The sequence below is a fragment of the Pleurodeles waltl genome, chromosome 7 (assembly GCF_031143425.1).
Source record: "Pleurodeles waltl isolate 20211129_DDA chromosome 7, aPleWal1.hap1.20221129, whole genome shotgun sequence".
Classification (NCBI taxonomy): Eukaryota; Metazoa; Chordata; class Amphibia; order Caudata; family Salamandridae; genus Pleurodeles; species Pleurodeles waltl.
In genome coordinates, this window is record NC_090446.1 from 169,169,901 (window position 1) to 169,195,786 (window position 25,886).

General features: G+C 39.8%; 1 protein-coding gene across 3 annotated transcripts in view; it reads left to right on the plus strand.

Moving 5' to 3' along the window:
• Nucleotides 1-710: 710 nt before the first annotated feature.
• The window catches only part of ZMYND8 (zinc finger MYND-type containing 8), a 602,889-nt gene continuing 577,713 nt past the window's right edge, over nt 711-25,886 (plus strand). For all 3 annotated transcript variants that reach the window (XM_069243462.1, XM_069243464.1, XM_069243463.1), the window contains exons 1-2: nt 711-852; nt 6,173-6,243. In XM_069243462.1, the coding sequence (XP_069099563.1) occupies nt 839-852; nt 6,173-6,243 (85 nt within the window). In that variant the 5' untranslated portion in view covers nt 711-838. The remainder of the gene's footprint in view (nt 853-6,172; nt 6,244-25,886) is intronic.

Below are 25,886 nucleotides of genomic sequence, written 5' to 3' on the forward strand. Positions count from 1 at the left end.
CTGCCTCGAACTGATGATGAAATGCAATTGCTATTTTAACCGTCTCTGTAGGAATATGCCTCGGGGGAGGGGGCAGTGGGAGCGTCTGGGCTGTGCCGAGTGAAAACCTTTGGCAGATTTTTAGAGACGTTTAGCATCGGCAATCCTTTTTTAAAATATCCTCACTGTGTTTAAAGGACCCACGGAATCGTATAACACGTTTAGTTGTATCGTTTTAACGCTTCTAATACGACAAAAATGGCAACACGATGTTCGTAATTTCTCTGGTCTCACGTAAACATACCTTTTTAGCACCGTTTTTGTTCCAAATTGCGATACCTTATGGCACATTATTTGCAGCATGTTTCATTACCTTCCGGTAGTTTTGAGGCTCATAGTGCAGCATTGCAACAACTGTAAGCGATTCTTTAGTCACCAGTCACTGCCGTGTAAACAGTGTAACCTTTAAAAACGGTAAACTCGCAACGTTATGATTTGCAGATGTACTTTGCATTTATATGATCTGTGTGGCCCAGGAAATGGCCCAGCGTGTCGGTAAAAGCGCGTTCCTGATACATTGTAAGACGACCTTCTGAAGGAAAGGCCTAGCAGTAAAACCCCTGTCTCTTTTCTCCTCACAGAATGGCTCCTGCTCGCCAGAGCCGCACAAAGATAATCACTCAGGAAGTGTTTCGACCAATCCGTTGTCGTTTCACTTCCACACACATGGAAGCAGCCTATGTGAGGCGAGCTTCTATCGGCAGGCCTGATCATCAAGCCGAAGTGCCAAGCCCTTTCTGTCTGAGAACAGAGTCTGGCCTCCATGTTTTCTAAGTATTGACATAACACTCTTTTAACAATGCATCCACAGAGGTAAGCGTTTTACTTTTTCGTATTTGCTGAGAAATATGTGAATTGTATGTGTTCGGATTTTTTCATCTGCGATTTGCCGTTCAAATCTCACAGTGCAGCCTGTGGTTTTGTGCAAACTGTTTACAGCTTTAGCAGGACACATGTTTGATATCCAGAAGCCACATCTATAATTTCACAACAAGCAAAATCTAGCAGGCTTGTTCTTTTAGGAAAGGACCGGGGTTATAAAGATCCCGCAAGGAATATTTCAGTTGGAGCAGAGTGGCAGCACTATTGTCTGGTCTCCTGTGTCACATGTCTTCTGGAGAGAAAATGGAAGCAGGAAAACAGTTGCCGAGAGCTGTTGTGTGAACCAAGAAAGGCCAAGCCAAAAGGCAAATCTGCCTCTCCTGTGCGTTAAATGATGTTCCTAATGTTCCTAACTATCTTTTCTCAGGGAAAATGTGTCTTTTCACAGAATTGTAGTTTTCGAAAAGCTGTTTTTATGGGCGTTTTTCGATTTGGGGCCTAGATGTGCTGCTCTCCATTATAATAAAAAACGGGATTTTTCTAAGCATTTCTAGAAAATACTTGATTTGGATTTTATAATGCAAACTGTTTCTCACGTAAAATTTGAATTTGTAATTCGTTTCATGCTTGGATAATGTGTTTTGATATCAGTGCAAGGCAGTCAGTGATGTCTGATTTATTCCGTATCGTTAGAAATCATATGCATGCTTCATAATTGCCTTTACTAAAGCTAGAAGGCAATGACTCTAGCCACATACCGGCTGTTCACCATCGAGGGAAAAGGAGAGGGGATTATTTCGTGTTTTGTGGTCTTTGGGGGTAATACACGTCCATATTTTCCAGATATGAAATGCAGCTAGGAATGACTCTTTACTATTAATGCCTAGTGTGTGCCTGGCAATGATACATGGTCAGTACCACTGTTATGGTGATTTTGATCACACTTGCCATGCCTGACATGCGTTGAAAACATAAGTGCTCAACAAAATGCCACTGTAGCTTGAAGGGCGCAAACACTGCACGCGGCGTTAACGTTTATTAAAATAGATAAGTGTGCAGGATGTGTTAGTGAATGGTATGCATATATTTTTTGTTTGCCACGCGCCGGAGCAGATGACTTCTCTGTTGTCTGCACAAATATCTAGCTGTGCCAGAGGCCTAGTATGGAATTTTTTAAGTGCTGCTATGGCTGTCATGCCCAAGATCACACAGTGTCAGTCAGGTAAATCCCAATTAGATTCCAGTTCTCCAAGAGGTTTTCTTACTGATAAATGTCATTTAAATTCATGTACACTTAAACCCAGTGGTGCTATGAATGCCAGATTTTATGAAATTATTTCATTTTGAAATGCATATCCGTCTGTATTGGACTAGGCGTCTCTGCTTGTTGCAGCAGTGTATGTAGTAATGTATGTGACATCATGGAGGTTCTCGAAAGTCGTAGATGTTAAATAAACAGTTCAATTTTAATTTGGACACGTTCCTTACTTAGCTACACGAGAAACCTGCATAGTAAAAATATGCATTATTCAACAACCCTCGTTGGGTACACTTCAACAAGGACGAGGTCTGTATGCACAATTAAGGAGGCCATTTGCAGTGAACATAAGTGACATTTTTTGTATATTTGATTTGCATAGTAGCTGCAGCTGAAATGTAAGTCTTTGGAGTATTTTTTCTTTTTTTTTTTAACTTTAATTTTAATTGGTATCGAAATCGCTATGAGAAATCAGGATAGTAATGGTATATTCACCCTGTACTTGAGTACTGATGTTATTTCTGAATTGGTATTAGAAAGGGATCACAGTTGTGTTTAAAGAGGTAGAATTCAGCCCTGGATAGGGAAACACTGCATCAAAATGGCCTCTTTGGCATGTCTCCTTAGAAGGAAGGGGTTACATGGAAGTAGGCAAACTGTATTGGCCCGGAATTTGTTTGAGCTTAACACTGCTTCTTTGTACATTTTTTTTTAGTTCTGTTACATTTTTTTTTTATTGTCCCAAAACACATAAAACATATATGCCTGTATTGCAGTGCGTTTATGGAGTAGCCCAATCAGATTTACCCTTTACCACTATCCTGTTTAAAACGGTGGCATGGTATACAATGACAGCTGTGAAATGGCGTTGCACAAGGCCTTCTGGAAACATGTATAATAACTCAACCACCTATATACAATATTTTTACCCTTATATATGTATTTATTCTATTTGTGTTGCTTTGGCCAGGTTAGTCGCTTCCTGTTAGCACAGAAACAGCCTAGAGAGGCTGCTTTCCACCCGGGAAGCCACAGTTGCTGATGTAAGTTGAGATATTTTAGGTGACAAAGTAAAAAGAGCAGCCCTTATGTGAGCTCAGGCCAAGCATACCCTATTTTCAGTCATCGTGTATTTTCTTGCTTCTAATCCCCGGATCAATTAAGATGGGCAGCAGCTTTGTATGTCCTAGATGGTTCAAGTGCAGTCGAACAGCCAAATGCAGATACAAATCCTTGCCCAGAATATGATTTACACATCTGTGCCAAAAATAGACTCTGCAAGTACCTGAGTGGAATTGCATAGTTGGGTAAGAATATTAGTTATAACATAGTTTTAATGCTTTATTAACAAACTTTGAGTTGCAAGTGAAAGTAGGATCAAAATTGACATAACAAATTGATATTCATGGCTAACTGGTAAAAAGATTGTGTGACTGAAGTAGAGACTAGCTCAAGAATAATGTTTTAGTTCAAGGGTAATGTTGTCAAATACAATGAGTGCATTTGTTTTGCATCAACATATAAAAAGTCTGTTATCATACCTATGTTTTGGGTGTTGGGTAAGCAGTAAACCAAAAAGAATTTTCCTGTCTAAAATTGGCGTCATTGGTGGCATATCATTTTAATGAGTGCAACAGTTGCATTCCTTTTATTTGTTAACATTGTGCATGGGCCCTTGATGGTAGTTCCCGACGTGTGGTTAAAAAAAAACTTTTATGTTTTGTTTCCTTTTTAGGTATGGCATTTAGTTGGCTTTGTTTTGCACTATTTGCGTTTTTACACATCTTGATTGATATTTGCTCCCCCAGAGCCTATGCTTCCTAGTCTCTTCGCCCAGTGAATGTTGTCAGTATGTATTTATTGCACACACTGTTGAAACAGATTAACAAAAGCTAAACATGTACCTTAGTTGCCCAGTGCTATATCTGTCTCCGAGAGCACCTGACACAAAGAGGTTCCTCTCGAAGCGTTTAAACGTATCATTAGAAATCTCTTATTAACCTCTGGCTTTGACAAAATCAAGTGCAAAGAGCAGCACGTGCATTTGAATGTTAAGGTTATTAGATGTTCTCCGCAGTTTGTCTCTCAGAGGATTGCTTTGATAAATCCACACTACTGCTTACAGAAGAGACATGGTTGCTGCTTCCATTTTAGTTACAGTACAGGAATGAAGCTGTGCGCTGCTGGCAGACGCCATTTTAAGAAGCCTGCACAAATAGAATAGCTACCGGTGAGTAAGAGACTGGTTGAGTGCTGAAACGAAGCTGTATTTTTTTTTTTTTTTTTTTTTAATCGTGACATGCTTGGATTCTTGTTAGTGCAGGTTTTAGTTGTCTTAAAACATATTTGCAAATTGGAAATACGTAGCAGGGTGTGGGAGGCGCTGCCTGGAGAGAGCAGGTCTTTGTAGAGCAGCATGTAGTGATATGGTTCCAGAGTCCGGGGTTTACTTGGATATAGTATTTATTTAGGTTTGAACGCTATGGACTACCGCACACACCAATGGGAATCTAGAATTTGAATTCTGTTACTCCTTTAAACACCCGTCTAGCAGTCCATTTGTTCAATGCAGGAACGACGTCGAACTATAACGTCCTTTTTTATGCAAATGTAACAAATGACAAGGACTTTCTCTACCCATGACTTTGCACACCGTACAAGAAATATGGTGACATTTTGTGGTGTAGAATGTTTTTTTTTTGTTTCCGTGCATTTTTAGCATCCGCATGTTGCATCAAAACGAAACGCCTCTGTCAAGATTGCAGCCTCACTCTGGCGTTTCAGGTTTTGTGATGCAAACATCTTTTGTACTTATGCGTTCACCGAGTACCTCCACTCAGTATGTCAGAGCAGACATCTTCCAAGAAAGGGTGGCATGTCGATGTGCATAATGACTCTTCATTCCTGTGAACGTTTTCAGTTGTATGTCTCACATGTGATGTTCCCCTGTCAAGAACGTGAACAATAGCAAGTTGTAAAATGCATATCACGTGAGGTTTCTTGCCCGGGCCATCATCTCTTTAATTGAAATATCGCACCCACTCCACGTTTTTTTGGACATTAGCATTTAGCAACAAAAGCAGGGTCATAGAAATGGTTGACAGACAGAAGGATTGTTTCACTACCTCTGCTTCCGCACAGCACATTGTGTTCCCAAAGCACTTTCTGGTGCCTCATTGATACCTGTACGAATTCATAAGGGTTTGATACTGAACCCAGTGGAGCCCATTGTGTCCCGTGAGCTGCTTAACCTTGCCTCTGCCTTTGACATCCTTTGTGGGGGAGGGGATGAGAATAGAAGCTCACGTTTATTTTCATATTGAACCAGCTAGTGCACGTCTTTGTTTTCTTTGTGCAAAACAAGTCCAATCTCACTAGTTCCGAGAATGTATTGTTTTGACCCAAAAATGAAACGAGTATAGCACTGCAGCCATTTTTTTTTAGTGTAATAATGTTCTCTTGCACCCAAATGACCAATGCCTGCACATGGCTTTTTCACAGTAATTCTAAACACTCTGAATGTGGCCACCGATATGTTATATGTGAAAATCCGTATACATATCCTTGAAAGACAGAAAGGTTTTAGCATCTAGCAGCACAGCCTCAGCAGCTTGTTAATGTGTGTTGCGGCAGCCTATTTTTTCAATATCTGACAATATTTCTCAAATTAACCGTATTGCTTTTTTTGCAACGAAAGAGGTACAGACTGAGAAAATGAGTGAAATGCATTGATCAAAAACGAATATTTTTACCTTCTGGTAAAAACCTACTGGAAAGCCATTATCGTTAAAGGATGCAGCCATCATGTCTTCTTTCGTCGTGCCTGCAGAGGTGTGTGTAGCAGCTCCCGTAGAAATATTGAGCTTTGGAGGGTTGTTGGGAGCAGCTCTTTTGGTTCAGCTTTTTCAGTCAGTGCCGAAAAGGTCAGTTAGCACTTAAAACACGCTTTTTCCCCACACTTTGGGCAGCTGCTTTTAGTGCAAACGCCGAGAAAGTACATTCATGCTGTATGCCTGATTTATTTTATTTATTTATTTTTTTACTCTTTTGCAGCTTGGCTGAGGAGGAAATAAAGACGGAGCCAGAGGTGGTTGAAAGCATGGACATCTCCACTCGATCGAAAGGTGAGACAGGCTCAATTTATATTTAATATGCATTTAATAACGCTGGATTTCAGGTCTTTTTGTTAGACTTAAATACCAGGGATGCAGTGGATGCAGGAAAACGAATGCGGAGAGATGTATTATTGCTCCAGTAAAACACATCTCGAGATCGCACTGTTTGCCCACTGTGTGTTTGTAAATGTGCAGTTAAGGCAATTTACCTTTTGTAGAAATTCGTTAATTGTTATTGTCGTTCTGCATACATGATATTTGGTTGTATTTGTTGGTATAAGAAAATAATCCATTTGTTGTCAGTGGTACACCCTTTACAGAGGCAAAATTAAGCTCTGTATGGTACATTGATCTGTGAGATCACTGAGAGAGCAACCATCTTAATGCATTACGATAAAGGGACCTGAATGGTACATACACTGCAATTTCATGTTTATCAAGATACGTTATTACCAGTCCATTTGTAATTTTTTGAAAGTGCAAATAAATGTCTGTAGTTTATACAGTATGAATTCTGTAGAGTGGTAGGGTAGTGATTTCAGCGTTTCGTGTTTCACCAAAAATGCTTCAAAAATGAGAATATTTGTTACCAACAGAAAGTTTGTGAGTTTGACCTTCCTAGAGACAGACCACTCTACAGGAAGGGGAGAAAATGAGAATAAATATTGTTCTGTGGATTTAAAGATGGACTAGCAAAAATATTTTGTTGACTGCAGGTTCTACTGGCCATCTGAGGCGTTTTTTTGGGGCCAAGTAGGGTGAAATTTCAAGATGTACGTTCCTTCACTGTTAAGACTTTTAAAGTTGCTGGTTCCACTGGGAGCCAACAAAGCTTCCTGAGAGCTGATTGTAGTGCAATTTACCTTGTACTTTTAAGTGATCGGACTGATTTAAGATTAGTCACACAGGTACAGCGTTTTGGCAGACCTGGTTGTAGCGCACAGCTGTGATGTATAAGGATTACACAAAAGTTGGTAGATTCTGTTAGACATTGTTATTGGAGATGTTTCAGTATGTTTCCTCAGTAGGATTATAATGTGCAAGTCTTCACTGTTTCAGTGTGGTTTTCAGTAATGGATTGGATTGTGTCTGCTAGGAATGTGTCTTAGTTTATCACTGGTGAGGTGTGTGTACATATATATTGTAGTATAGTAGTAAGGCAGTGAGGAACTCCAGTCTTGAAATGGTCTTAAGAAATGTCACAACCCAGTTCTCTGTGCTCTATGCCCCTTTGCTTTTTCCTTAATATATTTGATGGAGGGAAACCTCTGTGTAATTGAGGATACTCATGGGTAGGGCATGTGTCACAAGATTCTCGGTTGACCCAAAATATCAATTGAGTGAATTAGTACACTTGGTTAGCACACTAAAAATTTTAAGTCTTGATTCACAGAGATACAAAATTGGATCATAGGGGGAGTGTCAGTGAATACCAGGCCCAGTATAGCAAAGCCGCATAGAGAGCTGAAATCTGGCTGAGAAGAATTACTTTTCCAAGGTCACCATTATCTGGTTACTTGTGATTGGTTAATTGTGGCACTACTACTTATTCACAAAGGGTTAAGGAACATTTCTGAATAAGGAAGTGATACCTCCACTCTGCTCAGCTAGTCTCAGTTGCTTCCATTATTTGATCCACAATTACATTTTCAAACACAATTAGCCAAACATTCTACTGCACTCTGTGGCAGATGTACTTAAATAATTTGTATAACTGATTCAGGAATTGACCACTGGGCATTTAAATAAGTGCAGACAAATAGGGGGAATTCTTGGAGGGTGGAGGACAGTGCTTTTAAGAACATACTCTACGGCTGAACTAAACTCAAAAAGTCTCTTTGCAGACACCTACCAACCCTTTTCACCTGGTCAGTTAAAGAACTTTAGCAGCTGCATAATTGCTGAAGAGTGGCCAATTCAGCTTTGATATCTAAAGAATCACTTCTGTTTAGATATTTTAGCGTGCATCAAAATACTGAGTCCAAAATCCATATCTCAAAGGCAAGCCATGAGATTGCCCAAGTGAATGGACCCATATCATAATAGCTTAGTTGTTCTCTAAAAAAGATTGAAAAATACGTATGACTATTAAAGAGATCAAGGCTTGGCTAAATATACATTTATATAAATATTTGATAAGTAGGCAATAACAGTGAGCACTAGGGACCCTCATACAGGAGTTCATTAAAAGGCGAGGGAAGCATTCTAGATTAATATCGGTAGTGTGCTTGTCAACAAATGCCAACAGTTGATCAGGACGATCCTTTTCAACTGTGTGTGTGTATATCATAATCTTTGCTTCCTCATCTGATGGTCATCCTATTTGAAAAAAGTGTCGTCCTGTCACAGTTTTCCTCAACTAGTTGCTTCTTTGTCCATCTGTCAGGGACTCAGATAATCAAACACTTCAAATTTTCCTTTGCTTAAAAAAGACTAGTATTCATATGATTATTGTACCAACAGATAGCTTATTCAAAGGTCACTGTCTGTCATTTCCTTTAACCAGCTGTTGCATCCAGGACTGCCTTTATCTGGAGTTCAGCATTGTTTTTCATTTCAACACCTAGAAGTTTAAATAGAAATTTCCGAGTTCGTATGCACCTTGTATTCAAGTGATTAATTGCCATAAGAACAGTTGTTAAAATATGTTTTATTCAGTTTTTGATGTGTGTGCGTGTCCATAGCGTGACCTACATAATGTACTTGCTTTGCTTGGAATCTTTTGAACGAACGTTTGGGCATAAAATCTATTCCGTATGAGCTTCTTTTGACACTATCTCCAGCATATGTCCTCCTCACACTTGTTCTGGTTGTTGCCTTCAAAGTATTTTCAGAATTGTAAAATTTTGAAGTACTTTGCAGTATTTGTAGCTCGTAACAAACTTTTGATAAACTGCTCACTGTAATAAGTTAGACCTCAAAATACATATTTTGTGTATTTTTTTTTTTTTTGGTATTTTTTTTCTTACACCTGCCCAATCCCACTGCGGTATTTGGACTAGATGTTTTATAAGTGAAGACACATTTTCAATTATGTTTCTGCCATTATAGGATACCTCTTTGTTGCTGTCCCTTTTAAAGTCTTATTTCGCATTGCACATAAAATTTACAGCACTATTTCAAAAGCCTATTCAAAGAAGTAATTAGAAGTGGGGGATATGATTAAAGTACACCTCCCAATTTGCTGAACAGGCTCCTCTTTTTTTGTTGATAGATCAAGACTTTAACATCTCACAGCCTGTAGCTAACTAATCCATGCTTTAACATCCATAGTTGGCTGCCTTTAGTAAAGTTATCAGTGCCCCACCTGCCTAATGTAGCAGTCATGTCTTCATTGTAACATAAAGCGAGGTAAACCCTGCCCTTGTAATACAGCAGTAGATTTTCAGCAGGTGTATTCTTCATAACATATGAATCTGCAATAGACATACTGCAGTGATATTCACCGGTTCATATGACAATGAGATTTCCCTTCTGGAGGTATAACAGATAAATGTTAAAGTAATGATTAGTGCCAAAATCATGGGATTAAATGGCACCTTAAAGAATAAGTTTGAATAGCACCCTTCAGTGATCCTCATGTTATTTGCCATAGAAGGATGAATGTCTTAAATTACCTCAGTTGAAATTCAGGCACGTGGTAGAAGGTGGGCTCAGATCGGTAAAGTAAACAATATTTTTAAACTTGAAGCTTTTCACGGTGCAAATAATGTATATTTGAACTGTATTTGTTCCTGATCGCTTCGAACTATGGAAGAACAAACTGAATTTGTGCTTCAAAATTGTTGTACAAGTCGGTTCAAGCGCTTCTTTTTATTTTACATTGTTTTTTTTTATAGCAGTTTGTATTGTACCAGTGAGCACATGAAATGTACCTATTGCTGCTTATACCTTATAAGCTTACAACAATAGAAAATCTACCAGTTAGGGAGATCAAAGTGGGCGGGTAGCAGTGATAGCAGATCTTACGTAGAATTACTAGTGTAATAAGTGGTGGTACGACCTACTACTCCTTCTTGCGGGGTTGTAACTTAAATATAGAGTCATGTAAAAACTTTGTTTACTGAGGTGGAGTAACTTACCTTTAAAGTTTTTAGTTATGCTATTTTGTGAATAGGTAGGTCTTGAGTTATTTGTGGAACGAGAGGATATTGGGAGCAGTTTCTAAATGGATTTGGAGTTGTTCCAGATTGTAGGCATGCATCTGGAAAAGGATTGTGTATGAGCATGCATAGCTCAGATTTTACGGGGTTCCATAGCAATGGAGTTCTTCCTGCAGGATTTTTTTTATTCCACAAGAGATTTTCATACGATCTGATATGTAACTTGGTCTTGTCTGAGTAATACATTTTAACCAAAATAGTTTGAATTTGACTGTATCTTCCAGGGGAAACCTGTGAAGATCATTCAAGATGGGGGAAATATGGTCGTATTTTTCTCTTGTCAGTGATCAGGCTTGCTCTGCTATGACTGCTTTGATGAGAAGTGTGTTGGTTGGGTGTTCACTGAGGATGACATTGCTTTTGTTCAGTCTGTAGGTGATCAGGGTTTGAGCAGCACTCTTCAGTTGATCTTTTAGAGAGTAAGTGTTTCTTTTTAGATTGTGCAGATAAGTTACCCTTTTGTACCAGTTTGTTGAGGTGGTATATGAGAAGGAGGGTGTCATTCATGCGCGGCCCTCCACTAGGACGACGGAGCATCATCTCCTGACAACTATGTTTAATATCGTTTTATTGTGGAAGGGGTGTGGCCACGAGCTGTGATGAGCACAAAGGGGAGTGCTGGACACCCATCCCCCTCCGTGCACATGTACGTTTGGCCGGTCGTCATGGGCTGGCCAAACATACATGTGCACTAAGCTCTGTCCAAGTGGCACTGTGTTGCTGGGTTGGTGAGAGCTGGCAGACGCTCCCAGTCTGCCTGGAAACACCCGGCTGGGCGCTCCGACCAATCCAAGCGTGGCTGTCATGCTGCCAGCAGCATGACCGCACCATTCAGATTGGCTGCAGGGGCAGACTGGGAGCCTGTGGCAAAGGAAAGAGGAGTGTGCGGGGTGGTGGCGATTCAGATAATTTTTTAAATTTTTTTTATTTGTTTTAAAACTTTTTTTTATATATGTATTAACTTTTCTTAATCAACGCCCCACCCCAACCCCAAGCTGCTCCTGGTGCTATTGATATATTGATTATGAAGCCAAGTGGTTTGAAATGTATAGCGGGAGAAGATGGACATCCATAGTCTTTGAGCATAGCAGTTAAGCCTTGTTCAATTTTTATTCTAGCCCACAAGACAATGCAATATGTTTGTTGGCTAAAAAGACCAATTGTCAGATTACGGTGGGCTTAGAGCCCACCCACTGCTTACCATTGGTTATCTTTACTGTCATTCTCCTTTGCTTGCTTTTTATTCATTAGCTAGAATGGGCTCGTTTTCCTACTCTTGTGTTTTATACCTTCCGGGGAGCATGGGAACAGTTTTTGCACCCTTCTACTGTTTGTTTTTTCAAGCACTACTTATTCTTTTTGGTCAGGCACTCTGAGTGCATGAGGTTTCCAGTTTTTTTCCTTATCTGCTTCTTTCTTCTGGCCGCAATCAATCTGTCTCACTTGTGCTTCTTACCCACTCACTCCATGTTGCACTCTTCCTTGAATACTTCTCCCCCGGTGTTACACTCCTAACAGTGAGCTTCTCTCAGGCCTGCTCCACATTGCTCTCTCACCTGCTCCTTCTTCCCCAACCCTCATGTGCCTTCCATATTTTTCCCACCCATATCCTTTGTGATTCTTCATCCACCCACATTAATTATGATGCTTCCCCTACCTGCATTCATTGTATTGCCTACTCTCATCTGCGTCATCCATGTTACTACCTAGCAGCCATGCTTAAAAAAAAAAAAATTGACACAACTTTATTTTTATTATTTATTTTTTAGCCAATCCATTTTATTAAATAAAAAGTGATCTTCTCGTTTTGCAAGTGTGCGCATGCTGGTGCACTTGGCCAGCAAATGATGCAGCCACCGACTGCATCACAGCACCTATTTAAAAAAATATATATATTTTAGCCATGCTTTTACAGCCTGGGGGAACATAGGTATACTGTGGCTCAAAACAAGTGGCAAAGTAAGTATGCCTCAAAACCAAGAACTGTTGAGTTTGCCAATGCTTACGTTTGATTTAGAGAATATTAGTGTGAATTAATGTTTCTGCGGTTTAAATTTCAAGGACTTCCCTGACACCCAGTTGAATATCAAATCCAAGCCTCTTTTGAAAGTTGTGATGTCTGTCCTTTTTGGTGGATATTTTTAAATATAATTGTGTCTCATCTGCTTATTGGCGCAGTTTAATGTTCGAGTTTTGCAAAAGTTGACTAAAAGACTCCACATAGAGGTTCCAAATGCCCGGTGATAGTATGGTCTTTTTTTAAGGCTCTTAACTTGACTAGGTTGGAGAGGCCAATTAGTAACGATTTGAACCAATTGCTTCCTATTTTAGTCTCACTCTGTTTTCTAGTGTATTTAATAATTTTATGGTCAACTGTGTCAAAAGCAACAAGTCTCAGGGAAACCGGGATGTATCTCCGATGCCAGATATTTTCAGGAATATCATCAAAGATGTTGCCTTTTCCGTGTGATGCTCCTTCTAATTTCTGACTGTAAAGGTGAAAGAAGATGGTTATCAATGTTGTGTTTTAAAAAAAAAATTTTTTTTTTTTTTAGTTGTGGGGCTGCACATTTGGACTTGCCTATACATGGCACCTGAGATGAGGCTTGACACGCTTTAAAAATTAAGTTTGTGCACCAGTTATCCTGATACAGAAGACTGCTGCTGGGCACTGAATGCAAAATGTCATTGTACAATTTATAACATGATCAGCTAAAATCACTGACTCGTAAGCATCGTCAGTTCTTCAGGACTTACTTTGGCTCACTTAAGATGCCAGAAATTTAGTGACCACTGTTATGTTGGCTGAAACTGGATTTACATTCCGTTCCACATACAAGGTAACCCAGGATGACCATGCTGATTGATAAAATCCGAAAATTCTTGGTGCCCTGTGTTGTTTGATGAATTGTGCAGCTTTTGACAAAATGCCTAGGGTTTCTTTAGGCCACCCTGAAATTCTCCACGCTTCCTGAGTGAGGAATAGATGGAGAATCGGATTGTGATGTAATCTTTGGAGTTGCGAAGAGGCTGGAGAAAGAAAGAATTAGAATTGGAAAATCAGGAGATAGTTCCATCAGAGTCGGGAATCGAAGTTGTGTGTGTTACACACACGCTATCAACACTAGTATTGCCTCTTGGTGTCGTGCCTGAGCTAGTACTCTGGTAATCATCAGATCATCATGAATGGAGAGAAGGCAAAAGTGAGACTAATCCCAGGGAAAGAAATCCATTGTAGTGGACAGAGAATCTGGTCTCCAGCTATAAAAGGAGGGAAGATGAGTATTCCAGAGAGATGCAAACAGATATAGGGAGAAAGGACACCAGCAAGTCTGGAATACCCGTTGTCCACTGTGTTAACATTTCCCGGTAGATACTTTGATTTATCCGAAATTTTGTGTGGCAGGCAGAATTCCCAAAATACTTTTATCAATTCTGCTAGAGGTTTTTATTTGGTTCCACCAAGATGATTGCTCTATTTGACCTCTGTTATATTGTCCATCCTTAATAGCACAGCAGATTTTATTTTGCCCTTTGCAAAAGATATGATTGAAAATTATTTCTAAACAATTGGCATGCAGAGTTAACTCCTGCTTTGGCCATTTGCCATCAGTCAGAATTCCACCATATCATGAGCCCTATCCTGTCGGATTTCCATCATTCTCTAATACGAGATCTGGGGCAGAAGCAGAAATAGTTCTTCCGCCATTTGGAGTTATTGGGTGGAACCCTGGTTTAAAAAATTATATCTGTGTAGGATAGGCCCTTTTGAAGATGTTAAATCTTTAGTCTTTGTAAGGCTCAGTAATAGAGGGGAGCTGCATAATCACCTGTGTTGAGGATGGCAGCAGACCCAATCTTCGTGCTCTTATTCTCAACGAATTTGTGGACATTTTCTAAAACAAATTGAATCTGGTTCTGAATAGCTTTAATCTCCAGCCAAGCCAGATGTCAGACTGCTTTTTATGACTCTGCCAGAGACGCCAATAGTTCTGTAGTCATTGATGGGATGCCCAATTAAATATGAGTCATAGAGATTGAAGTAGTGAAGTTGTTAACAATAGGTGGCAATGGGCTGTGGATGTATTTTGAGCCTTGATCAAAATGTCATCTAGATAAATTGTTACTCTGATGCCTTGGTAGATAATGAAGCAACCAACAGGTTTTATTAACTTAGTGAAGCACCAAGTTGCTAAAGTTATTCCAAATGGTATATGTTTTTAAAAAAAAAATATATATTTTATTAGTTTTGTGTTTCAGATGTACCTTACAAGTCGTACAATTATCAACCACAGGATCCCTTTGATCTGCATGAAAAATAAAAATAAACATATAACAACCCCAACCCCCACACATTAGATACGTCTCGGACCACTTCTTGACCTTCAGCAACCTTGCTTGCTGCGATGACTGATAGCTGTAGTGTATGTTACATGTCTGAGGAGCTGCGTACTAGTGACCGGAGTGGGCCTTTCACTGCTGGGCTCGTGCCACATGTCTCTTGGTAGTAGCCGATGTGGGCCCAATAACAGCTCAGGGTAGTGGATTCTGAATGTCGCCCTGTGTGTTATGAATATTCTTGCGGTGGTGAGCTAGTGGGTCATCGCAGGGGCGGGCCAGTCCGATCGACAACAGTGTGTCGCCCCCGAGTTATGCCCTCCCTTGGGGTGTGCGGGAGTTTGTGTGCTGCGCTCATCCAAGCCGTGTATTCCACTGTTCATGGGGGCTTATCATCATTTTTGGCCTAGGCAAATTAACTCATAACGTTGGCTGTCCCATTGAAACTGTAGGTGTTTCCTGTAATTCTTGTGAATGGGGATTGTCAGATATGCATCTTGTAAATTTAAGAGAACCATACAGTCTCCTTGAAGAAGTGCATCTCGTCAGTGCAAAGTAGTTTCCATCCTGAAATACTGATAAACCATAAATTGATTGAACTGTTTGAGATGTATTATAGGACATCTTTTTTTTTTGTTTTCTTTTGGGTTATAAAGAAAGTACTTCGGAAACCTGAAAGATTTTAAACTGTTGGTCGAATATCTCCTTAGAAAAGTAAAGTTTGAACTTCTTGAGACATTAAGACTTTGGTCTTGACAGAAAACAATGATTGCAGTAGGACAGGCTGAAATAGGGGAACGTACAATTCTGTTGCATAACCTTGAACCATTGTTAGAGCCCACGTTTCCTTTGTTATGGACTTCAGTACATTCAGAAACTTTGAAAGCCGGCCACTCAGAACAACAATGGGGAGAATTTGCACTCACTGATAACAGTGGCCTCTGCTTCACTGAGAATGAAATTGAAGACTCTGTTCCTGATCTGGGTAGTAGAAACATCTGTAAGAATTGAATCTAGAGTTAAAACAGCAGAAATAATGTTTCCTGCTTTTAATAGCCCTGGCAAAAGCATGTTGTCCAAATGCTATCCCTAGAGAAGATTGCGCCTTGTCCAGTGATGGGTGACATATTTTCTGAGGTCTTTAATAAAAAAGTTACCAAACAATAGCCCTTTTAACCACAGATCTTGCCATGGCTCATAGTGTAGGATCAGTTTTCAACAGGAGAGCCGTATGCCTCATATGACAAATTACGGCATTTGAATTTCCTTCCCAATAATTGCTCTGAGTCCATTTGGGCCATTCTCCTGGGTCCCATGGCTGCCTTCCAGCCTTGCTTCTTAAGCAGTATCCTCATAAGAGGACTAATTGTGTCAAATAGTTTATCTTGACACATTGAGTAAACTTGGTTTATCTCTTTTTTTCTAGGACCCTTGCCAAATTTACCAAAGAGAACCTGCATTTGGGTCGGTGAATGAAGTTGCACTACTAGAGAGAGAAAGGGAAGGGGCATTCAGAATTTAATCATGATTACGTTTTTATTTGTCAAAGAGATTTCCAATTTTGGCTGAGACCTCTTGTCATATGTGTTCTGCAGGAAACCACTTGGTGGAATTAGGATGAAAAATGGATGCAGGGTCAAACATTGGAATCCAGTACAATCCCAAAATAAACATACTACTGTTGCCGATGCGACCAACATCTTCTTACATTTTTTAGGATGAGGAGGGAACAAAACATCTGAATATTTTTTTTGTCATCATCTGTAACATACAAGTAAACATCATTGCTGTCATACAACTGGTCAATAACAATTTTGATTTGCTCTTTTGTGATCTCAGGAGTAGCCTCATAGCTGGATGGTCCAAATGAAGAGTGCAGTTCTTAATTACTCAACATCTCAGAGCTCAGAGTGTCATCTTCTAGATAATGTTACCCTTTTTAGACAGTCTGCTAAAAGTAATTATATATTTTTTTATGTATTCGCAATAATTTCAGAGGAAATCTCTAAAGGATTCTTTGCCGGAGATTGAATGTTAAATCTGATGAGTTGGAACCTTGTGTTTCTTATTTTCTCACACAGCAAGGTCTAAAAAATACTGTGTCACATAGAACTAACAGAAAACTCATTATTCTTTGAAATGTTCTTAATAGTATCAGTTATGGATAGTGCAACAGATTACTATAAAACAATGTAAAGCTTTTCTGATAGCTTAACTTTCCTCATCATTGGTATAAAATACTGGCATTTGGTCTCAAGACATTACAAATAAATATTAACAAAACAAATGTAGCTATGTAAATGCCAAATTATTAAGTTATGCTCTTTTAAAGATATATTTTTTAACTGTGTAATATTCCATGATCCAGTTGAAGAGCCAGTAGATGGTGGCAAACATGAAGTAAGAAAGAGAGCATGCCCTTTTAAATCAGGATTAAATATTTAACCCCCTCTTCTTGAGGTAAATGTCCAGTCAACACATTGGTGGGCCGGCTGATTGTGACATACTGGCCCCCTCACTGTTTAAGTGTTACACATTTCCATTAAATCAGGAGAACGCATAGTGAGGCCAACTAGAGACATGCCCCGTCAGTGATCTAAAGACTAGCTTAACGCTTGACAAAAGTAGTAGTACTCTCCTTGGATTTAGACTCAGCGTGAAGTGCTGTAATGGCCACATGCAATCACAGTGCACGAGGGGAGAAAAGCGCCAGTTGTTGCGGAGTGGTCGGACTAAAGGGATAGGCCTCAAAGTAGGTTTCCATCACATGCTTATTAAGATAGAAAAACTGTTAAGCAGCTGAGTGTGTGCTGGGACAGGAGAACTGCTTAAGTCACAAGGGTTAAATGTTAGACCTACAAGGCAAAGATTGAAAAGTTCAGACAATTAAATAAAGAGCCTCAATCATTACAAAAAAGGTAATAAATTACAATGATCAATATAATGATGTAACCATACCTTGACAGCGAGCAGCAAGAAAATAGGACTTGTTGTACATGGTTACAAGACATACAAAGTACAATATCTTTCTATTTAAATTATTTCAATTCTACCAATACTCTTTGCAGTGCTACATGTTTCCGTGGACTTAATTTAAGCCTTTAAATTAGTCATGTGTTTCAAACTCCTTAAAGAATCATGTGTATTTTTATGTTTGTCCTTCCTATATATGTTATGCAAGAACTTTGCAATTTCCTCTCAGTGACACTTTAAAAGTATCTCACAGGAACTTGCATTACCTGCTCCACATTGTTATGCACACGATTTTCCTGGTTTTCCATACAAGAAGCATTTCAAAGAGGTAGTGGTTTAACCTCAAATGCCAGTGCTGTTATGGTGAAATGGTTCTATCTAGTCATGGGTGTGGTCATTCATCTGCAGAGTTCCGAGTCAAGTTTGTTATTTGTTTTTTAGAGATGTTTTGCCTTTCACTGAATTCTTTGGGGAGGGGGGATTCATAATGTTACCCAATCATCTTTGAACTAAATGAGGCTGCGTCGCTTCATTAATAAAGAAACTAAGGATACTTCTATCTCCATTTTTTGTATACAATACTCTAATTATTTTGAATGCCACTCAAGTTTTTTAAAATTATCATAACATTTCAGAGACCCAGGGTTTTCTGTTTTTCTTCTCTTTATATGGCTTTAAAAAAAAAAAATCCCCTTAAATGGGGCTGTGCTTTTAACATTTGATAGGAAGTGAGCAAAGGGTTTGCAAGGATTTAACTGAAGTTTCTACATTTAAGACCAACGTTTCCCATAGAATGGTTTAAACATTTGACTGAAGCTGTCATTGGTAAACACTTGAAATGATATTTTATTGTTTCCAAAATAATATGTATAACCTATATATGCATTGAGTTTGGGATTTCTTTTTAGTTCACATAAAAGGAGAAACCTAAACCGTAAAACGAGAAACCTAAACCGTAAAATATTACTGCTAATATGCCACAAAGTGGATGTCTCATTTATATTATGACCAACACATTTCTTCTAATAAGTATTTGTTTAATTGGTAGCTAAAGTAAGCTTGTTATTATGTACCTCCGCCTGTTGCTTTCTACCTAAATTCACTGTGCTAGTTCGCCTTTTTAATTCAAAAAGCAAGGTTCGATTTTTGTACAATATTTATGACTGGGTTTGTCTGACCTTGTATCTTTGCTCTTGTCATTTATTGTAGCGGGTACCCTTTCCATCTTGTTGAGTTTATTTTCCATTATTGAACACATTTCTTTAATGCCAGTTTTTAGGTTTTGCCTAAATTGAGGGCATGCGCTGTCAGCCAGCGAAATGTATTAACCCAAAAAAAGCTTCAAAATGGGCTAAGAGCCCACCTATTTCTTACCATTAGTTGGCTTCCATATCACTCTTATTTCATTGCTTTTTATTGGTCATGCCTCCTGCTTCGTCTGGGCTGCTTGCTGCCTCCTGGTTTCACCCGAGGCTACTGTCCCAGCTTCCCTTCCACTTGCTGCAGCATTCTTTCTTTTTTTTTTTTTTACTTTGGACTTGTACTTTGAGTGCATGTCTGCTGTCTGTCACCCGTCCCTCCTCTGTGTTGCTTGTACTTCTCCTTCCACTGTCCCTTGTGGCTTTTTATATTAGCATAGCTTCTAGCAACTCTGTCATGGCAGTGCAAGGAAATTGTTAATAACTCCCACAATATAGATACATTTTACAGACTAGCATAATATGTTTATGAAAATGCTAAGACGATACAATAATTTCACATCATCTTCAATACCGGTGAATGGCAGAACCAGTGAAAATAACATTGATGCTAGGAATACTGCGCATAAGGCTGGTTCAGCTTCGCAAACTCTTTTCCAGAATACCATAACCTTCATGTATGGCCTGCCACAGACAAGCATGGACAAAGCCAATAGGTATTGACTATGCAAGAACTTAATGGCTTAGTCAATGTTTTTACACATGTTACACAGCAACATGTCATAAGGTCAAGAAACAAAAAGAGATATGATGCGACCAACGCTGATCATTTCATAGTGTCCTGTATTTTATTTACTTTGTCATGCTGCACAGCAGCCCGTGCTACTGTGCAATATGTCTTTAAAAAAGTGGCAAAGCCAGTAGATCTACCATAGGAGAAACCTATTGGCTTGCCAGTGCTTGTTCTGTTTAGCTTGTTTAATAACCTCCGTTGTTTAACATTGTATTTCTGAAGCATACAATTTTAGCCGTAGTATTAAACATACACTAGTAGCAAAATTTTGCAAGGTATTGTTCTTAAAAATTTTGACAGAGACTTCAAACAACTAAAAGTCTGGAAGACTATGGCAAAAATAAATTAGCTCTCCCTAAACACAGGAAAATATAAGTTTTCTTAAAGCCAGTCTTGTGTGAAATACCACATTCCTGCAGTCCTTGATGTTTGTTTAAGTTTGGCTGGATTATGAAACCTTGACAGGGTTCTGCACAAAGATTCAACTGTGCTATTGAATTCCAGCAAAAAAAAGTTGAATTTTGTTTTTCCCACCAGAGGTATTTCAGTAGTTCAAAGAACTAGCACTCCTAGTAGATAACCCCCCTAGTGTAACATCGACCTAAGCTTCTGATTGGAAATGCCCCACAGTGGTGATTCTGAACAGTCTACTCTAAACCTTCGATATATTCATCCAACTTTATTGCTCGCTCTGTGTAAAGATTTGAGATGAAAACTGGTAATTGAACCAAGATGACCATTTTCTTTTCTTTTAGGGGTATAAGGTTCCATAAGATGAGATAGCTGTTTATTGTGTAATTGTTGACTTCAGCATTAAAACATGTTTAGTTCTGTCCTTTTATGGGCAAAAACAGTGTTATGTTAGGGGTTTGAAGTTGTTATTCCCACCATTTTGACATCATTTGTTGCTATCCCTTATCGGTTTTCCAGTGGAAATGAAAGTGTAGAAAGCAACTGTAGTCTGCCTAGTTAAGATAGGGTTTTATTGATGGATAAATAGTGAGCTGGCCAGTCTGGAGTGAAAAGAGTGCATATTTGGTTAAGAGCGTGACCCAGCATGTGGTGGGTTTTTCAGTGAGTGATTTGAGAAGATGGTATATTATTAATGAGTCATGTAGGCGGAGATTGAAGTCATTAAGTTTAAGGGTTGTAAATGCATACTTTGCTGGTACAAAACTGAAGGCCTTATCAAGAAAGTACATTGGTGTATGGTTTTGTTAAACATCATCATTACATAAGGGCAGTAGCGATTTTAAGGGTAAGGACACATGCTCACAAAGGGTGTTAAAAAGCATTTGAGTAGGTAGGTTGTTTGGTGATGCAAGCACTTACATAAATGTCTGTGTTAGCTTAACTTTTTACTGAGTGCAATTAAACTCCTACTAATCATTGATATATTTTTCCAGTAAGCCCGTCAATTTAGAAATAAAGAGAAACTGGTTAATAAAAACATGACGCCTAGTAGATGTTTGGGCAAAAAACTAAATGCATCAAGAAACAAAGTGCTGTTTGTGAATCTCTTTGAAGTAAACCAGAAGAGAAGTCCTTGCTGTCATGTGACTGATGCACAGACATCTTTCTAACACCAGGTACCATTGGAATACCAGCTGGACGGTGATCCAGAAGTACTCTATACTTCTGTCTTAATTGTCTGGTTCATCAATAAGGATGCCTTGAAGATGAGCCTTGAAGTTATCTATGAGGAACACCTGGCCTCACCAAATTCCCACATACACAGCACACAGCACACTGCGTTTTGAGGAAACTCATCTTGCAGTTCCAGCTAAATCACCATAACATATTTTATATACACTTCTGCTTCACATGCACAGCACTGACTCCTAACCACAGTGGTACCCTTATCCATCATAAACATAAACACTGCTTCTACTGCCAGCTTATACAGGAGAAATCTCCTTTTCTTGATCCTGCTGCTTCACACCACTCTGGCAGATTATAGTAATTAAAACGACAACTGCTAATTTCAACATCTCATTGCGATACAATATACCAGGTCACAATACATTAAGCTTGATTTTTCTTTTCAGCCACCATGTCCATCAAAATCAATCTACTTAACCAAGGCACCACCTCAACTAAAGATTTGATCTGTTCATTTGAGTCTGCCCTCAGAGATGTGACTGTCCCCTGTAACAATCACTCTCGTTCTTTAAAAACTTACTGATTTCTTGACACACTTCCAAAACATAAAAGCACAAGAGCTGAACAAGCCTCTAGACACTCAGTCATCCTGCATACTGTCCCAAAATACATCACAGACAAAGCTCACCACATACGTACAGCACCCTACCACTTATTTCTGCAAAAGGTTACTTTTTTGTCCGTGATATGAGCACAGTAATAATGTCATGTCCTTCAGTTTTATACGGGTATTCTTGGGATTCACAATATCTGCTACTCTCCTGCTAATTGCAGTCCAGGAATTATTCATCAACCTCCTCTTCATAGAACTTCTACTTGGTATTATACACAGCTCCTTCGCCCTCAGCCCCTGCAGAAATCTCAACATTTATAGATCAGACGAAACTGCTGAGGGTATCTGCCATCAAAAGGGAGGCCCTCGCAATTCCCATCACTGTAAATGAAATTAGAGGTGCTATTGAGGAGTTAGCTTACAATAAACGCCGAGCTCTGACGGGATTCCGGTGGAATTCTTTTCCAAATTTGCTATGACACTTATTTGCAGGAAGGCATATTGCTCCCTGTCCACTAGAGAGATGCTAGTTACCTTCCTGTTAAAACCAGGTAATCCCCTTATGGAGGTACCCTCGCATAGGCTGTTGTCACTGCTCAATTCAGAATATAAAATACTTAGCAAACTCCTGGCCTGCTGGTTACTCCTATTGATACCGCGCTTAGTATATACAGACCAATACAGTTTCGTCCCACGCCGTAATACCTCCTTAAATATACGGCAGCTATTTAGTGTCATAGATGCAGCCTGCAAACACTATCCGCATGCTGAATGCCTTTCCCCCAGACATCATGTAAGCATTTAAAACAATAGGGTGGAATTTCACGTTCGTGGCATTGGCCAGTAAGGGATACCCACTGCCTACATCCAGTGGGTGAAGTTGCTGTACACAGCACCTATGGCGAGAGCTGGAACCAATCCATGCATCATAGACTCCTATTGGGTGTGGCGTGCATACGACAGGCTTGCGCCCTCTCCCTGATCCTCTTTATATTAGCAGTTGAACCCAAAGCACAACAGACACGTCAGGAGGCTGGGCATAGAGTTATTCCATCACATAATGCTGTAGATACAAATTCGCTCTATGCAGATAAGATCTCATACTTCAAGGATATCAGGGAGGGGACAGGTGGAGATGGCACAGCTGTTAGTGACATTTGGGACCTCATCTGGACTCCAAATTATTTGCAGTTAAATCATGGGCCTCTTCCTTTACTGGCCCCTTTTTGGAACCCACACTAAGATTTGGAGTTCTACAGATCCAAATGTCCCCTTCCCCCCAATACCTTCTGCTTTCTGGGAATCCAGATATCTCGAGACAGCCAAGACCTCTTAAAGGGTAACCTTATATGTAAAATCATTGTCATGAAATCCTGGGTGGCCTTCTGGACCACTTTACCCTTGTTGATGGCAGACCGCCTAGCTTTGTCAAAGATGGTGGTGTTACCACTCGTACTTCACCACTTTGTACACTTACTGGTCTTAATACCACCATTGTTGTTCAAATTGTTAAAAACTATATTGCTCAACCTTATCTGGGGCAGTGGGTGCTGTAAAGTTAGTTTAGCAAAACTGCAACTACCGACAGATGGAGGCGGTATGGGGGCACCTGATTTTAAGGCCTATTGTATAGCTGGACAATTACCGGGGCTGGCCTACTGGCTGGCTGACCGTAACCTAATGAAAATAGGTTACACAATGCCTCCGCTTGTGGGCCCACTTTTGCTGCGAATCGTCATACCTTAGTGGAAGCTGCTTATGAAATATACTGCTTCCCTGGCATCTTATGTGCCAAACGTCTCATTATGTGGTCTACCCAAATATTCCGGTGCCCTGATAATACGTAGACTAGGCCCGTGGGAACAGACGGGGGTAATTATGGTAGGCGCACTATTAAGGGAGGGCACATTACTATCACATACAGATTTAGTACATGGACTAGCAGAAACTTTCTTAACACATGCCAGTGTGCTCAGGTATGTTGTAAACACTGGACAGTGGACGGGTAAGAACCTAAATCACATGAATTCCTACTGGTGCGCCATATTATGGGACTCGGCAAGCACCTTATAAGGCGGCTTTACCGAGGACTGCAATCCCCCCTTTTAACGCCACTTGGCCACTGAAAGCTAAATGGGAAACCGACCTGGCCAAGGTTTTCACTGATAAGTAGCGTGTCAGTCTACTAGAATACCGCAACGCAATTTTGTGTTATTCAGGATTTAAGTTAATTCAATTCTCTATACTCCACAAAGCGTATTTAACACCGCACAGATTTTGTAAAATGTTCCCTACATCATCCACAGCATGCCTCCGTTGTTGCGCCCGAGAGGCTGATCTAATGCACATGTAGAGGACTTGCCCTCTGCTGTCCAATTACTGGACGGGAATCTCTTAGGCTTTGGTAGACCTGACGGATTTACAACAATGGGAGACACCAGAGTATTGTATACTAGGGTTATACCCGAGGCAAAAAGTCCAAAAGTAATTGCACGCTTCACAAATCTAGCACTGTTGATGGCGAAAAGGTTAATCATGAAACGCTGGAAATACCCAATTATCTCTGTGGTGGAGCCATGGTGCAAAGAGGTATGGCACTGGGGTCTGGCGGAGAGAGAAGCATTATGGCGAGAAGAATATAGGGCGTACGATGCCCATTTCAGTGGAATGAGAACCATTATTGTAGAGATTAAGCCCAGGCATTAGAAGGTAGGGCAGAGGGATAACTGAATGTGCGGGGGACCAGCAACGACGTCTCACTGCCAGGGTACCCCAGGGTTTAGGACTTTTAAGCTGCGATGGTTACGCATGAGGTATTCGCTCCTGATCCAGTTTTCAGTTTGGTCCCACCGGTACCGGGAGACATCCCTGAAAGGCCACCTTTACTGTACGAGCTGCACACCTCTACAATGTCTATATACCTCAAGACTATCTTGCACGCATGTACCCCCATATTGCATATATTAATTACTCAATAGGTGATAAGTCCTCTTACTTGAAGAGAATAAGCTGTGGGGGTTAATTTACGGTTATGTTATTGTATGTAAAGCTAACTGATTCTTATACTTGGTATCCGTACGATAGATGTTTGAAGCTGATATGATCATTCTAATGCATTATATGAACACTGCTAATCTTATAATTCTCTGTTTGTATGCTGAAATACAATAAAGTTTTTGTAAAATAAAAAAATAACCTCCTTCAGAGATTGCCCCTTGTTTACATAATGATAACGTTTAAGGCCTCGTGGATTTTTCATTAAACCTTTTCTGAGCATTCCTATTTTCCTGCAGTCAAAGAACACTTCACTATGCTAGTAGAAGGATCAGTTCAACTAAAGGAAATCGTATGGCTATTCCTAAGTTTTGGAATGCATCAGGGAAGAGACACGTTCTTTATCTATCATCAGTGCACGATGTTGGCGCTTGTTGACGTCCTCCTATCATGGCTGTGCAACATCGTTTGTTTCCCTGTTTCATCCAGGCTTAGTTACTTGTGTTATTTCTGCAGTGGTGCCTGTGTTTTTTTTTTTTTTTTTTTTTTTTCCTTTTAAATTTTAATTCTCGAGTAATCATGAACTTAATGCACAGAACCCAACAAGTGTCTATATTGTAGTGCAAACTAAACTTATTCCAAGCTTTAAGGCTAAGTTACATTCACTCTCGACTCAGGAAGAATTAGCTGTCATTTCCGCCACCCGTTTCTTTGCATATTGCAACTCCTGACGTATTTCTTTACCTTGTTTTTGTTAATGGATATCAATATAATCCTACTCTTGTGAGTTCCCTGTTTGCCAAAATACCAGATCTCCTAGGTTTATTGCATTGCAGCTGTGAAGAACCCTGGAATCCAACCATCCAGTTTCTGAGGGCACTCAGTTGTTCTCCTGAAGTACTCTGATTATGAAGCCCTGAACCCTAACAAAATAATACACATAAAATAATCCAAATAACACCTGACTCCCTCTGCTT